The sequence below is a fragment of the Spermophilus citellus genome (assembly GCF_964194105.1).
Source record: "Spermophilus citellus genome assembly, chromosome: 5".
In the NCBI taxonomy this organism is placed as follows: Eukaryota; Metazoa; Chordata; class Mammalia; order Rodentia; family Sciuridae; genus Spermophilus; species Spermophilus citellus.
The window spans coordinates 124640955-124657368 of record NC_138186.1 but is presented as its reverse complement, the minus strand read 5'-3'; the positions used below and the strand labels follow the sequence as shown (position 1 = coordinate 124657368).

Below are 16414 nucleotides of genomic sequence, written 5' to 3'. Positions count from 1 at the left end.
CATTGTGAAAATGACAGTTTATAGTGTGTTCCCAGGGACTGAAAATGTGCTGTCCATGAAAACCAGCAGCTGATGTGCACATGAAACCTCAGACCTAGCCAGTACCAGGAGCTCAGCGAACCATAACTGGCTCAGCAGGACGGATTTCATGCCAACTTGAAGGGAGAATTCCAAATTCCAAAGACACTCCCCTCACGGGACTATGAAACCATCTTTTAAGAAGCTCCAAGGACGAAAGTCACTTCCATAATTATAGTTCTGGCGACTCAAGCTTAGATCTATTTTTGCATCATCTTGCTCTGGCATTCCCATAACTTCAAAAAGTTTTCCTGCTTATGTTAGAGAATTTACTTGGCCATATCTCTAGTTGAAACCTCTGTGAAAGTTCTGTTACTATTTTCCATGCACAGTGAAATACATTCTGACCTGCAGAATTATCACAGTGGCCTGTATGTTTATCAACCAGTCCACACTATGGTTCCTGATGGGATTTCTTTACTATGGTCCCCTCAGTAACACCTTTAGTGCATGATTTCATCTGAATAGTTTGTATGCTCCTTGTCCCAGCTTTCCATTATGAATACATGGACTCCAGGATGAATTGTAACTTCAGTATCTTTAAGTTAGTTTTTCAGTCAGGACACCCTAGTTAGACTGTGTGCTTGCTGATGGTATAGTGGTTGTGCAAAGTGTATAAACTTGGGAGCTGAACAGACTTTTAGTTTCCTAGGACTACCAGGACTATCATAACAAAGTAACACCAACTAATTGGCTTAACATAACCAAAAATGTACTGTTATGATTCTGGAGTATGGAAGTCTGGAATCTAGACATCAGAAGGAATATGCTCCCTTTGAAGGCTCTAAGAAAAACTCCTCCTTTGCCTCCTAGCTTCTTGTAGTTGGCAGAAATCCTTGGTGTTACTTGGTTTGTAGATGTATCACTCCATTCTCTGACTCCTTCATTACACGATGTTGTGTGTGTATATGTGTGTATGTGTGTCTGTATCCAAATTTTCCTCTTCTAATAAGGGCACCAGTCATTGAATAAGGACTTGGCCTCATTCAGTATGATCTCATCTTGACTTAATTATATCTGTTAAAACCCTTTTTTCCCCAAACAACATCAAATTCACAGGCTATGGATGAACATGGATTGGGGGGAAACATTATTCAATCCAGTACATAGGCAATGTTTAAATCCTTGCTCATTTTCTGTTTTAGAACTTTGTTTTTGCCACTTATTAAATTTCTAGGGACTTGTTTCTTTTGGATCAAAGTTGTTTAAAAAATAAATTTGCCAGTGCTTAACAAGAGACTTCATTAAGTGTATAAAAGCACTTTGTCATAATACTTTACTCAGGAAGGTCCTGAGGATACCCTGCTCCTGTAAACAGATGTGACCAACTTCACTTCCCTGATGCTCTTGATGTTTTTGTCCATTCCTTGCCCTGTCTGAGGCTCAGCCCTCCATATCCTGTTGTTCTTTCAGAACCGCTCAATTATCAGAAGCAGAAATAGCTTCTACTACATACCCCTAAGATCGAGCGGCTTAGTATCACATCCTAAAACTGTTAGGATCTGAAATTTTCTTCATTGTCAGAGAAGATGTAAGATCTTGAGCTTGCCTTCCGTAGATTTCATTTAAAGTCATTCTAGTTTCATCTTTTGAACTTAGAACTTGTGCTCTTTTTCTGTTTCAATGTGGATTGGCTTTGAGGTAGAGTGTAGACTAATAGAAAAGGAAGCAAGGACCCTTGGAATCTCAGATATAACAACTTTGGTGACTGAAATATCGCACCTTCCTTATCAATTTATAGTGTGTATTTTATCCAGATATGGCATAAGTGATTTTCCCAATATCATAAGAAACTAAAAATTAAGAATAATTGAAACTTTACTGTTAAAATTATGAAATAATTGTTGTATGTGTTTAAATGCTGAAGAAATTTTACACATTTTAAACAGCAAGAAAAGATTTGCTATCTTTCTCTTGTCTACTGATTATTCAAAACTTTTTGGATGGGCTGAGTTGCTTGGCTCCTCTATGAGTAGGGTGACTTTGTAAACCATGCTGAGTTCTACGGCCATACCATGTGGGAGAAATGAGATCCAGGGTAAAGTGTACAATGAAACTCTCTGGAGTTCTGCATTAAAATGATATCTGAGTAACCAGAAATAACACATATATTGTCATGTTTATATTCTGTGTTTACTATTTTAGTGTTTCTTTTGCAGGGAGAACACTTCAAATGATTCAAAAAACCAGAATTTAAGGTGGAAGATGGCATTTAATGGATCCTGCAGTAGCCTTTGCACATGGAAGTCCCAAAACCTGAAAGGAACTTTTCAATTTAGAGTAGTAGCTGCAAATAGTCTTGGATTTGGTGAATACAGTGGAATCAGTGAGAATATTATACTAGTTGGAGGTATGTCACCATATTTACCTACACACTAGCTTACTACATAAAAGTTCAGTGATAAAGATATGTGCATCCTTAACTTTAGTACCAGATATGGTGATTGCATAACTTATGCACTTATTGTTGAACTATTCAATTCATCTGACGTGGTCTTCCTATATAAAACATCATTATCACTATGTCATTTTACTCTTCAATAATAACCAAATACTCCTTAATGACTACCACATGAACTCCTGGGTAGGCTTCCAAGGCATCCACAATGTGGTCTTTAACTACTCAGTCTTTTATCCTGTTCCTGGCACTCCCATCTTACATGCAATAATCCTAGAACCACTTTTTTGGGGGTTTCTTTTCTAATACTTACCTCTTGTACTGTGTGCCTTATTTTAGTTTCCAATACTTTAACTTTTTAATCACTTTGGCTGGAAGTCTCAGTAGCATATTTAATCTTTTCCTCAGTGCAGTCACCAGGTTCTGTTGATTTTACCATCTTGATTTCTCTCTGCTGAGTTTGTATTTTCCAATTTTCATGTTGGGTTTCCTGATTTAAGGTATTCTTTCTAGCTTGGATTTTGGCTTAAACATGCTGCTGACAGTACTCTAGCTGAAGCACAGTCTAGCTCACTTAACCCTCTTAAATGTACCAAAATGGTTTTTTATTTGCTGCCACTACAAACTTCTATGTGGCATATTAAGTCTTCCATGACTTATCTTCCAATTGTAGTTAATTTTTCCCATTATTTAATCCTGTGCTGTAGCTGTACTAGACTAATTAGAAAATCTTTTGTCACTAGGTCTTTGGCCTTGTGTCTTCTTTAGCCTAGAAGGTGGGATGCCACCCTCCTACCATGTACTGGAATTGCTTTTCTTTAATTTTCTGCCAATTGAAATTCTCTTCATCCTTGAAAACCTGACTTAAAAGAATCCATCATGATGTGTGACTGACACTCCTTAGGCAAAATCAATGATTTCATTTTGTGCACACCTTTCATATAAAACTTTATCCTTATTTGTATTATGGTTAGTTATCTATATAAGATCTTAGCAAACATTTCCTGAAAAGAACCAAATATAGCAAATACTTTTGACCTTGCAAACTATATTTGCTTTCTATAGCATACCTTTTTTGAAGTAATACTTTAAAATTATAAAAACCATTTTTAACTCATGGGAAAAACAAAATAAGGCTGTAGCCAGATTTGTCCCACAGACTGTTGTGTGCCAAACTCTGGTTTACATGTCATCTCTTCTATGCAACTGAAAATCCCTAAGAGAAAACACCATGTTTTCACGTTTGCTCTCCTCAGCTTAATATCCATGAAATTAGATGTACATGAATAAAAAAATAATAATCCCAACTATATAATATATAAAGACTGAGACTTCTTTGTCTCGAATTCATTAAAAAGATCATACGTGTTTCTTTTGTCACCTTAAAATAGCAAGTTGGGTGAGTGTATTTCAGTTGGGTGTTGGGACTTTTATTTTGATTTTCCATGGAGTGTATACTCTCACCATAGATGATTTCAAACTACCAACTGGCTTACAAAAATCAAGTAGAAACTACCTCTGGCTAATCACTCTGTAGGTAGTTGGGTCAGATTGGGACAATTTGTTTTATTCTGTGAATTAATTTATTTTTCTCATTTATTTCATTAGATGGTTTTTGGATACCAGAAGCAAGTTTTGTACTTATCACTGTGGTTGGAGTATTTCTGGTTGTTACAATCCCATTGACATTTGGTAAGTGTCAGAGATTTTAAAACTAGGTAACAAACTATTGTTTGTTTGATTTTGTACTGATTGATTTATCTTGCAATTTATCTAACCTCCTGCATGAGACATTACCTGATTAAATATATTCATATAATTCAATGTTATCCTTGGCCATCGTTTTATAATGAATAATTTCTGTGAATTTTTTTTTAATCAAGGGATGTATTAGTAAGTTTTCTGTTACTCTAGAGATTTATTTGATTTATTTCAGCTCACAGTTTTGGAGGTTTCAGTCCATTAATTACTGGCCCTGTTTCTTTGGGTGTGTGGCACACATCATGGCAATACATGACCAAGCAAGGCCCTTACCTCATGGCTAGGAATGAATGAGGGGAAGAGGAAGGTGATGTGGTCCATTTTCCCCTTAAAGAGAATGCCCTCAGTGATCTGATGACCCCTCCTTAGGCCCCACCTCTTGACGTTTCCACCACATCCTGAAAGTGTCCAGGTGGGGACTAAGCATTGAACACGTGAACTTTCAGGGACATTCCAGGTCCAAACCATAGCAAGGGTAACTATTTTATGAAAAATATATCTGGGTATACACTTCATGGTGTACTTTAGATAAAACTATTTTCAAGGTCACCATCTTCTAGCTTTCTTTAAAACAGTATTTGCTTCTGATTGGCTATAACAAGTGTTTTGTGGCTTTCATATTGAAATAAATAAAAGAAAAATAACCCTGGGTACAAAAAGAGTGTAGGATTAGTTGGGAGGCCAGTGACAATTTTTGGTCAGGATAGTTTTGGTCTCCAGGCAGACAGCCTGGTTTGGAATGAGCAGGGCCTCTTTCTCAGGAGATCCATTTCTGGCTTGTAGGATCCATGCTCACTTTCAGATGTCTGACTGGCTTATTTCAAAACCCTGCTTAATTGTAAATGACTAGGAAAGCAGAAGAAGTAGTGTAGGTAGATAGTGAGTTAGCTACTTCCCATTATTCATTTTAAGTGGATGTGCTAGTCTTAAAATACTCCACCCTCTTTTAAGATTTAGTTCAGTGATGAGACAATAGAGTAGCAACCCCAACACAGACAGTCAGATATAGGGCCCTTAGGGTGATCCTAGTGATCATATGTTCTGATTTTTCCTGTTGTTTCATTGTAAGTATCAATAGCACTCTCTTACAGTTCTCAAAATGTCTTGTTGGTTTGGGTTCTAACATATATGGTCTCATTCTCTGTTGCTGACAAGCTGGAACATTGTGAGGAAAGCATAATGCCAGAAAAGGAACTCAAGCACATAATCAGAAACCTGTAGCTTATTTTGTTATAAATAAGAGAAAATTGAAGGGAAAGTTAGAAGCATAAAGCCGATTCTCTGATGATGAAGAAAGCCAATGTTTCGTTCAGTGTTCTAAATCCCTATTCTTTCTCTAAACTGATTGGGAGTCACAAGGTATCAGAGAGCACTTTGAACTTGAATCGAGATTTCATTTCAAAGATTCCACTCAGACAATATGATAAACTCCTTCAGCAAAGTGGGAAAGCTAAAAATTTCAGCTGACACTGCTAGGATTTTAACCTGTGGTTCCAGGGAGTCTAAGTATTGCACAGCTGATGTTTGTGCCACTAAGCCGGCCCCTCCACAGTTACACATATGACTGCAGTATATTTGGCAGTTGGCATATAGGCTTGACTGCTTGTCTGCTTTCGTGCTAGAAAGGATATTACATGAAGAACCCTTCATCTGACCTTTGTTTGCCTGCTTGTACATCACCATTGTTTAAACCCATGATTCTAGTGGATGAACATGAGATAATTTCAGACAACCTATTGTGTGCTTTCAAGAAATTCTATGGATCTCTGACTTTCTCAGGACTTAAAGGTCTTTATTCTGTTTGGAACTCATGGTTTTTTGAATGTAGCTAAGCTAATCTAGTTTTTGCTTTCATTAGCAGTGCATGTGGTTTTGCTAGTAGTGTGTGAGTGCATGAAAAAAGGCTGAGTTATTAAAATGGTGAGAAGTAGCAATTCTTTTAAAATTTGTATTGTGCTAAGGGTTCTCATTGGTCATACTTATAAACTTGAAAGAATGGTTTAAAAATAAGCATTGACAGCCTTTGAGTTGGTGAGTGGTTTTATCTAATGTGCAACATTAGCCTTATGCTTGAGCATAGAAAGGAAATAAAAAGCTGTAAAAATACAATTACTGACCTTAGAACTTGCCCTTTAATGAGGGTGATAAGACATACAAGTATGAAAAGAGCACTACCTGTGTTAAATAACATGAAATGTACAAGACAGTGACACAATTGGTCTTTGAAATTCAGAGATGAGAGAGCCACAGAGTTTGCAGGGGTCTCAGATGATGTCACCAAAAATGTAGGGCTTATCCTGGGTCTTTAAAAATATAGAAAGCACATGAAAAACATCTCAGGGTTGAAAAACTGCAGTAGCAAAGGTACTTGCAACTTTTCCCTTTATAGGGCCTCCAGAGGAATTCCATGTGAATAAAACTCTAACCCTCTTGGATATAGAAACTACTATGAAATGAAGTCCACATTTTAACTATCATCTCCCAAAGCATCTTTGCAGTTTTCAACTTCTGAGTCAAAATTACACTGTAGATTGGAGATCTACAATTGCATTTTAATCTTTGAAAAATAAACTTTATATTATATCTGCTTATGTTATAAAAAGACAATATAAATTACTCATGATTCCAAAATGAAAGGGAAAACCTGCTAATAGTTAGTGGCTTTTATTCCAGTTATTTTTCCATATATTTGAATATTCACATATAAACAACAATAGATTTAATAATTTTGCATTCTGTCATTATATTTAAAGCATTTTTTAGTGTGCCATTCTATTGAAAGCATTCCCTCAGGTCTACTAAATGGAATATGTCTGGAGTCAGAAATGAATGTTTCACTAATAGTTATTATGCAAGTATGTTTTGATTTATTTTGGGTCATTTTGAGAAATAAATTCTAATATTAAGATGCTTCAATTTATTTATAATAATATGTTAAGCTTTACTCTGAGAAGTGAGATAAAAGTGATGTATGTAACTTGTATATTTTTAGGACATTTTATCTGGATTTAATACTGCGGGCACATTTTTAATCAAGTTCTATTATTTTGTGGATTGTGCTCTTATACACAAGCACTTAAAGTGTATTAGCATGTCCTGAAGGAAAAAGGAAGCAATATTTTATTTTTTAAATTCTTTTTTTTTGCTTTAAAGTGTGGCACAGAAAGTTCAAGAATCCAAAAACTTCCAAGGAAGGCCTGACAGTTCTCCTAAACGAAGACAAGGAGTTGGCAGAGCTGCGAGGCCTGGCAGCTGGGGTGGGACTGGCTAACGCCTGCTATGCAATACAGTACGTAGCCTGGGCATTCTTTATGGAGCTCCAATGCAAAGAGTGGGTGACAATATGCCCCTTATTCTGGCATAATTATTGATAACTTTATCTTCCAGTCTCTGATGTGACCAGAGATGATTGGCAAATTATGTGGTTATCCTATAAAATAAATACAGAAAAGTCCATTGCTTTTCAGTGTTTTATCATGTAGTTAAAAATTAAATGAAAGAAGAAAATACCACATTGAAGAGAGTAGATGGTAACGTGGTTGGTTCCATTGGAGATAGAATTTGAGATGAAAGGAAATACCCAGCATCTCATATTAAGCCAATTTTAGCCCATTTCAGAAGTGGCATGGTAATTGCCTCAAAATCTCTGTAAAACAGATGAGTTTTGATCTTCTTTTGTTATTATAATTGAGAAAAATACTTAAGTGTTTCTTTGCATGTTTCTTTGTATTATAGTGTATACTAAAAGGAATGGTACTGGTATGTTCTTAGGTCTTGCTTCTAGAAATTTATAATTCATGACATAAAAACAAAGGGTTTAAAGTAGATACAGAGGTAACCAGATATTTGGAACTGACTTTTCTTTGACAAAATACTCAGCATATCTGATATTCAAGATTTTCTATTAAATCCCAAGGTTACCAGGGATTGAATACAAGGGAGCTTAACCACTGAACCACATATCAACTGTTTTTTATATTTTGTTTAGAGACAGGATCTCACTGAGTTGCTTAGGGTCTCACTAAGACGTTGAGGCTGGCTTTGAACTCAAAATCCTCCTGCCTTAGCCTCCCAAACCACTGGAATTACAGGCATGTGCCAATTGCACCCTGCAAACCCAAAGCTTTAATCTAGAGACTCCATCTCATGATAGTCCAAGTGAGGAGACTGGCTTTCTAAATTAACCTGTTACATGGTGATGGGGTTGATTTTTTTTTTGATAATAGTAAATTCCATTTTACAAAACATATCAGGTATATGAAACTGTTGAAATGAAAACTCATAGACTCAGATGCATCTATTGCTAATTTTTAATCATTTTTCACACAAATTAGCAACCTGAAGAAGTTCATAGCCGCTAACTTTGATAAAACTAGTTTTAAAAAAAAATCTCAAAGCAACACATACACATGCATGTTTCTGTTGAAGTGAAGATGCCTGGAAGCAAAGCTACTTGCTCTCTGTAAAAGGTGGTGGAATCGAGAAGTATTAATAGGAGCACAGAATTTCATACTCTATATATCACATGGAACCGACAATGCTGCCATGCCCTGAGATTGTTCTTTCTCTCTCAAACACAAACTTTAAGCTGTATGTATTTTGTGAGAATAAACATTGCTGTTATTTTACAGTACTCTTCCGACCCAAGAGGAGATTGAAAATCTTCCTGCTTTCCCTCGGGAGAAACTGACCCTGCGCCTCTTGTTGGGAAGTGGAGCCTTTGGAGAAGTGTATGAAGGGACAGCTGTAGACATCTTAGGAGATGGAAGTGGAGAAATCAAAGTGGCAGTGAAGGTAACGTGGATCTCTGGACTTCTTGACTAGTTAGGTCACCATATTTATATGGGTTGGCATGGATATGACTTTAATAAAAGTTGAATACTTTTAGCTAAAAAGAGGACCAAGAGTAGGGTGAATATAGTTAGCAATAGTGTATATGTATCTCTCAAAATAGAAGAGAGGATTTTTTAATGTACTCACTAATAAATGATGAAAGTCTTTGGTTTGATCATTAACCAATGTATACATAAATCAAAACATCACATTGTACATCTCAATATGCACAAGTATGTCAATTAAAAATAAAAATAACTTAAAAATTGACTGATAGAATGTAGAAGCCTATCCATAGCTACAGAAGTCACTATCCTCCCATCCCTCCCAATTCCCAGATAGATTGTATAATCAACAGAAAATCTCCAGGGTTTACATGACCTCTAAGGTTGTTAGCTGAGACCTGGTGAACAGTTTTTTTTCCCATCAATCATTCTAAATGAAAACTGGAATTACAAAATACATTCTCAAAGAATCAGAGCAGGGTCAACAAGTGTTTTCTCAAATAAACACACAGTCTCCGTCTCAACTCTTCAACTCTGCTATTGCAACTCAAAAGCAGACACAGTGTATATGTTCTATTTAGTGTGGCTGTGTTCCAGTAAAACTTTATTTATGAACATTGAAATTTGTATTATGTGATTGTTTGTCATGGTATGCTTGATGTATTTTTAAGGAAGCACTGGGTACACTCTAGTATTTTTGTAAAACTTTCTTTTAGTAGAGGGATAATGAAACTGTTAATGCAATTGTGCACCATCATGATCACAGCTTATTAGGAATTTATTGCTTTGAGGGTAACTTGTACAACCAGAAACATGGCAAAATTCTCTCCACTTCTAAATAATATGCTTTAAAAATACTTTAACTTAATCAAGTCTCAATTGGTTTAAACAAATGTTTATTGTTCTCACATAATGAGATGACTGCTGGTTTTGGTGCAGTCCTATGTCCTATAAGAGCCAGTATCTCTGAAAAGAACCTGGCATCACATCTTCATTCAGTCCAGGGAAAAGGGAGTAAAATGGTGCTAGATATATATGTTCAGGAATGCAAATGTTTTCCACAAGCCTCTCTCCTGCTCAGCAATTTTTTCTTGGGTCCAGAACTGAACTAAAACTTATTTACAAGGAAGGCTAGAGAATTTCAGGACAGATTTTCATGAGTAACTTACATCAACTACCTAAGACTTGGCACCTTGTCCCTAAAAAATAAATTTGGGTATTGTTAGCAAAGAAATCAGGGAAATACATATTGAGTAGAAAATTTTGAAAAGTAAGATATTGACCTGTTAAATGCTAAAATTGGTCTCTTTTTAAAATTCCCATCCTTTGAAGAAAAGTTTTATAAATATTACTAGATCTTTTATCTAGCGTATTTTCTTATATTAGCAATAAGAGGAGGTTTACAGGTCACACTCACATGCTGCATCTGTGGTCTATTTACAGCTTTCAGGGTGAAGACTGAAAAACAAAACCCTCTTCATTAACCCTCTGAGCTCACAGGATGGCTGCTATACTGATTACTGACTTGTTTTTCTGTTGCACAGACCTTGAAGAAGGGCTCCACAGACCAGGAGAAAATTGAATTCCTGAAGGAAGCACATCTGATGAGGTATCAGGGTAGCTCCAAAATAATTTTCTCTTATTGATGTGAGTAGGAAGCTTTTGTCTCTGTGCATTGGATTTTTAACATGCAAAATGACTGGATATAACAAATTTTGCTCAAAGCAAACATGACTGAAAAGTTTGAGAGGAAATATGTCTGTACTAATAAATATTCTATGGAGGCCAGTCAGCTGAGCCAGGGTACAGGCAGCGCTTAGGCAAAAGGTTCTCCTTTCTTTTATCTTTGATAAGAGGGATACTTTGCAAGTGAATTCTGAAGCTGTTCAACTTTAAACACATCTGTGTTCTAAAATATGTGATAATGGGTGAAGTAGACCCTGTAAGGGAGAGTTCTCTTAAGCATTATTTGATATCCCTGTCTAGTAAACCTGTCTGCAAGGTTTCAATCAGTTTATGGCCATGATATATACTCAAGGACATCATTTAAAATGTTTTATACATAATAGTGGAGTTCATTTCATTGTGACATATTCATGTTTGTACATAACATAATTCCCTCCTTGCCTCTGCTTTACTAGTTTCCCTTCTACTTATATATACACAATGTATATATAATAAATACCTTAATTATTATATTATAGTTATATATAAATGTTAGATATGTTGTGATTTATTCATACATGCATATAGCATAATTTATTTTCATTTCTGTTCCTTCTCATTCCCCGCCTTATCCTCAATCCCCTAATGCTGTTCTACTGATCTCACTTCTGTTTTATCAAGAACATCTTAAAATGAAGACTCAAGGAAGCAGTTCAGGGAATCCTTGACTGTGAGTCCCAGATGGTAGGCTGGGCTTATGTTGATGTCTTAAGAAACCAGTAGAGCAGCCAAAACCTGTAGACTTGAGTTGTTTCTCTAAAAGGGAAAGAATATATTTCACACTTGTGATGACCAAAAACATCACCAAAGATTCCAAACAGCTTTTGAAGAAGGCTATTAGTCAAATTGCTTTCTTTTCTATAACAAATGGGGTTGTGGTTCAGAGCACTTGCCTAGCATGTGTGAGGCACTAGGTTCAATTCTCAGCACTGCCTATGAATAAATGAATAAAATAAAGGTCCATCAACAACTAAAAACAATATTTAAAAAGAAATATTTAAAATTTTTTTAATATAAATGCTATTTCTTCTAAAAGCCACCCTATTCTATCCACATACATTGGCTACCAGGGGTTGCCACGTTACCTCCATAAGGCACATACACAGACCAGTAGTTGGAAAAGGAAGCTTGCACCTATTAAAGAAAGTAAGTCAGGGATTCTGAAGGAAACTATGGATAAAGAATTTGTCTATTTCATAAGGAGTCTCAGCTAGGTCTCCTGTTGCTGTCATGTCCTTAGTCTTTGTCTTTCCACCTTTTAGCAAGTTTAATCATCCCAACATTCTGAAGCAGCTTGGAGTTTGTCTGCTGAATGAACCCCAGTACATTATCCTGGAACTGATGGAAGGAGGTGACCTTTTAACCTATTTGCGTAAAGCCCGGATGACAACGGTAGGCATAAGGGTCCACACCATTGATTTCCTTGTGCCAATGCCTATAGCTTCCCATTAATTTTTATTTCAACAGGTTGTAGTTTTGGCTGGAGGTAGAACCTTACAAGATTTCCATGATAACCTTTAGCATTAGATTGGGACAATTTGAGCCTTTGTTTAGTATTTAATGGGAGAATAAGTCCCTCATGGTCAGAATTGTGTTTTTTTCTGGAACATAGAGATTGTGTGCAGTTGAAATGGCCCATCTCTTTACCTTATCTATATGCTTGTCTGTCCCATATTACATTTCCAGTCCCAAAGTCTTTATTAAATTCTAAACCCTTAGGTCAGATCTATTGACTTAGATCTACCTAGGTTGACAGATCAATTTGGATTTTATTAGGCATCTTGAACTTGCTTTGGCCAATACAAACCTCTTGATTTCTATTCCTCTCCTGCCCCATCCATCCAGTTCCTTGCCTTCTTTCCCCCTACATCCACGCTCTCAACTCCTGTCAGCTCTACAGTTCTGCCTCGGATCTGTCTTCTCTTTTTCAGTGTGGACTCTAGAGATACTGTGGATTAGTGGACAGAGTCAGGAGGTGATCACCTGTGGGAATCTACTTTATGTTTCAGTTGAGAAAACATGTGAGACAAGATATTAGAGTTTAAATCTGTAGATTTAAAACATTTGGATATTTTCCTATCAAATATATTATATTATATGACTAAAAAATTAAAATGTATGATAGAAGCCCTGTACTGCCTGACTTTCCCAGGCCTGCACGTATCTTCTGGTGTTTTAATTCCACATCCTTGAAGACTCTGCTTGCACTGACGCACATTGATCCTGGGAAAAAATCTATCCATGAAAGATGAAACTTTAACTTATACTTCCTCCTATATCTGCCCAACCCTACCAGCATTAGACACAGAAAAACTTTGCTTTTCCCATCCTCCAACTATTGTCACATTTTCCAAATACATCAGTATTCCATCTTTGCATTATTGCAGACTTTAACTATTATATGCAACTCAGTTACTCAAATGCTGGGATTTTGATTCCATCCCTCCCACCCCATCCCTGCTTGGGTTATTTTATTAAATGCCTCTTATTTATTTATTTTTTTCCTTTGCTTTGCTTGCTATTAGTTAAACTTGCTGCTAGGATTACATCACTTTTCTCAGTATGGCTAGTCCATCAAGTGATCCAGCTGTTCCGTTTTTCCTTGGGTCCCTCCTTTCTGAGGCCATATAGGTGCTTGTCCTTCAATCTGGCTGCACATCTGCTACCCCAGAGATTTCCTTCAGATGTATTCTGGTCATGGATCTCAATTCTTTTTGTGCTAGACCTTTTACCCTCTATCTCATGACTTCTTTGTTTTTGTTTTAGGAAAGAGCAAGAATGAGGAAGTGTGCATGTGAGGCAAAATTTTGGTTTTTTGTCCCCCCTTTTTTTGAGAAAATATCGTCGTTTATTCTTCCCTCACACTTGATTGATAATTTGGTTAGATTCTATGTTGAAAAATCCTCTTATTCCCAAATAAAAACCATCTTTGTTTTCTAGCTTCTACAGCTGCCACTAGGAAATCTTATGCTGTCCTGATTCCTGATTCCTGGTGATCTGCTTTTTGTCCCCCTTTTTGGAAAATTTTAGTGAAATTTTGTGTGTGGTATACTCTTTTATGGACAATGACTGAAAAATCAATCCCTTCCTTTTTTAATATTATTTTTTGATAATAAATACAGTTTTTAGTTCCTTCTATTTCCTAGTTACAGAAATCTTCTTAGTTGGACAGGGGGCTACTTTGTTTCAAATTCTCTTACTTTTGGCTATTTTCTGTTATTTTCTATCTCTTATTCTTTTTCTCTCCATTCTGATAGATTTCCTAGACTTTATCCCTTAAAATTTTTATAGAATAAAGTTTCTGTTATCATATTTCAACTTTTCACAAACTTGTTCTTATACTTTGCATTTTAAAATAAGATTCTATTTTTTCTCATAGATTCAAAATTTTGTCTTATATTTCTTGGGATACTAATCCTTTTTTAAAAAGTTAATTTGCTTCCAATTCTTGATTTCATTTTTTCTCTTTGTTTTGAAATCTGTTTTCGATGTGAGAAGGTTTTCTCAAAATGTTTGTTGATTTCTTTTTCCTGGTGCAGGGGATCAAACTCAGGTTTTTGCATATGGAGGCAGGAGCTCTACTACCGAGCCACACCTCCAATTCTTGTTTGGTGAATCTTAGCTGGTCTTTATATTTAATATGAGGACCAAGAAGCTGACTGGGACCTGTGTGTGTAAAGAAGTTTCCTTCTGGTTGTTGAACAGGCCCCTGGGGCTCCCATCTGAATCTCTTCCCTGGTGTATGTTGGTTTCAACAGAAAGGGATTTGCTGGTCTTTTCTCCCTGGGCAATAAAACCCGGATGCTCAGGGAGTCAAAAGGGGATTGGAGGTCTCAAAGCTCAGTGAGGACTCTCACTTAATTTCATTCTTCATTGTCAGCCAGTGCTTTAATATGGTTATTATTATTATTATTATTATTATTATTATTATTATTTAACTTAGAGTTATTCTGATTTAGATTTTTATTTTCTTCTTCTTCTTCTTCTTCTTCTGCAGAGAAAAGATGCCTGCCATGCTAGGGTATCTGGGACCTAGTTAACCCTGAAAGAACTAAACATTCACCTTGCTTTCTGTCCTGACCCTTATCCCTGCATTCAGAAATACCTGCCACCTCCATTCTGGAGCTTTTATGGGGTTGTATCATGAAAAACAAGTCAATTGTGTATTCTCCGTCTGCTGGAAGTCAGCTGTCCCCAATCTTGGCTCCCTTATGTAATCATTCCTCCATCTGCTTTCCCTCTTCCAAAATGTTTTATCTGTTATATCTATTCACCTGACCTATTTGTCCTTGTGAGTTTCCAAAATACACACCCCCCCCCCATCATCATTTTAGTAAGTGTTAGGGAGAAAGTAGAACTAAAGATGCACACATTCAAAGAATGTTTATTTGTATGTTTTACTTTGGTGGCATTGGGGGAGAGAATGAAGATGGATCAAAAGAATATAGATCTACTTTTTAAAAATATTACCTATTGACCCAAGATCCCAATGGTTATAATGGCTGATTTTCAACTATATTCCAAATCTTTTGCTGCTTTTCTCACGGGTTGACATGTGGGCTGACCAGGAAGTTTCCAGGGCTTCATCTCACTCACTGCCACCAGAGAGGACAGGATGCTGTTAGGTTCTGTGTGCCCATGAGGGAATACCCAGACATGATGTCCCCCCTCAGGGCGATGCATTCTAGACTAGCCACCTCTACACAGGGATGCTCAGAAACACATTCTAGAAGAACCAGCACAAGTTACCTCCTTGTCCTGCTTCCACACTGATTAATAAGGATTGATTGCAACTAGGTCTAGAAACTTCGATTTGGGGAACTCAGTTTCTTCATCCATAAACTGAAATATTGAATCAAAAGCTTTCTAAGGTTCTTTTTGGCTTTGATGTTCTAGGATTGGATTAAGATAAAAAAAAAGAAAAACTATCAAAATAATACAAATATACAGTAATAAATGTGTGTTGTCTTCAAGAGCAATTTCATTTGTTCAATTTCTGTTGGTATTTATTGTATGACAGTGAAAGATGTGGTTCTTTGTCTCAAGGAACTTGCCACTTGGTAGGGATGGCTGTCATAGGTCACATATTACCCTCAAGTAGACCCATTAAGAAGGACCCATTAAAGTGGGGTGGAGAATATATTGCTGAAGAGGAAAGAGAGGTGATTCCTAATTAAGAAAAGCAAGGAAGGTGTCATGGTGGAGGTCATGTGTTTGGGACACAGCTAAGGTAGGAGATATAAATGGTTACATTATATCTTCTCCTGAGTGATTAAGGCTTTGAATAGGGATGGGACCTGGTGAAGTTTTAATACATCTGAAGGGTTTAGCAAGACACAGCAGGCAGGAGATGCAGGCAGCATCTAAAGTCCAGGGGGCCCAACATAGAATGATGAGGTGTCCCCATCAGGGATAAGAGGAGGTGATAATAGCCATGGATCCAAGCAGGCAGGCAGGCAGCATTATGGAAATCTCATCCGCAGTACAAGGAACAGGGCAGTATCATTAGACTGAAGTTCAGGAGCAGGATTCTAAATCAAGAGAAAGTCTTCATGAGTAGAGTAGATTTTACCAAGATAAAACAGAGTTCCATTCACACACAGGAACCAGTCAA

General features: G+C 36.7%; 1 protein-coding gene across 1 annotated transcript in view; it reads left to right on the top strand.

Moving 5' to 3' along the window:
* The window catches only part of ROS1 (ROS proto-oncogene 1, receptor tyrosine kinase), a 107207-nt gene that overhangs the window by 75193 nt on the left and 15600 nt on the right, over positions 1-16414 (top strand). Inside the window, exons 29-34 of the mRNA XM_081296146.1 lie at positions 2238-2428; positions 4085-4168; positions 7391-7526; positions 8869-9031; positions 10620-10684; positions 12063-12192. Coding sequence (XP_081152272.1) covers positions 2238-2428; positions 4085-4168; positions 7391-7526; positions 8869-9031; positions 10620-10684; positions 12063-12192 — 769 coding nt within the window. The remainder of the gene's footprint in view (positions 1-2237; positions 2429-4084; positions 4169-7390; positions 7527-8868; positions 9032-10619; positions 10685-12062; positions 12193-16414) is intronic.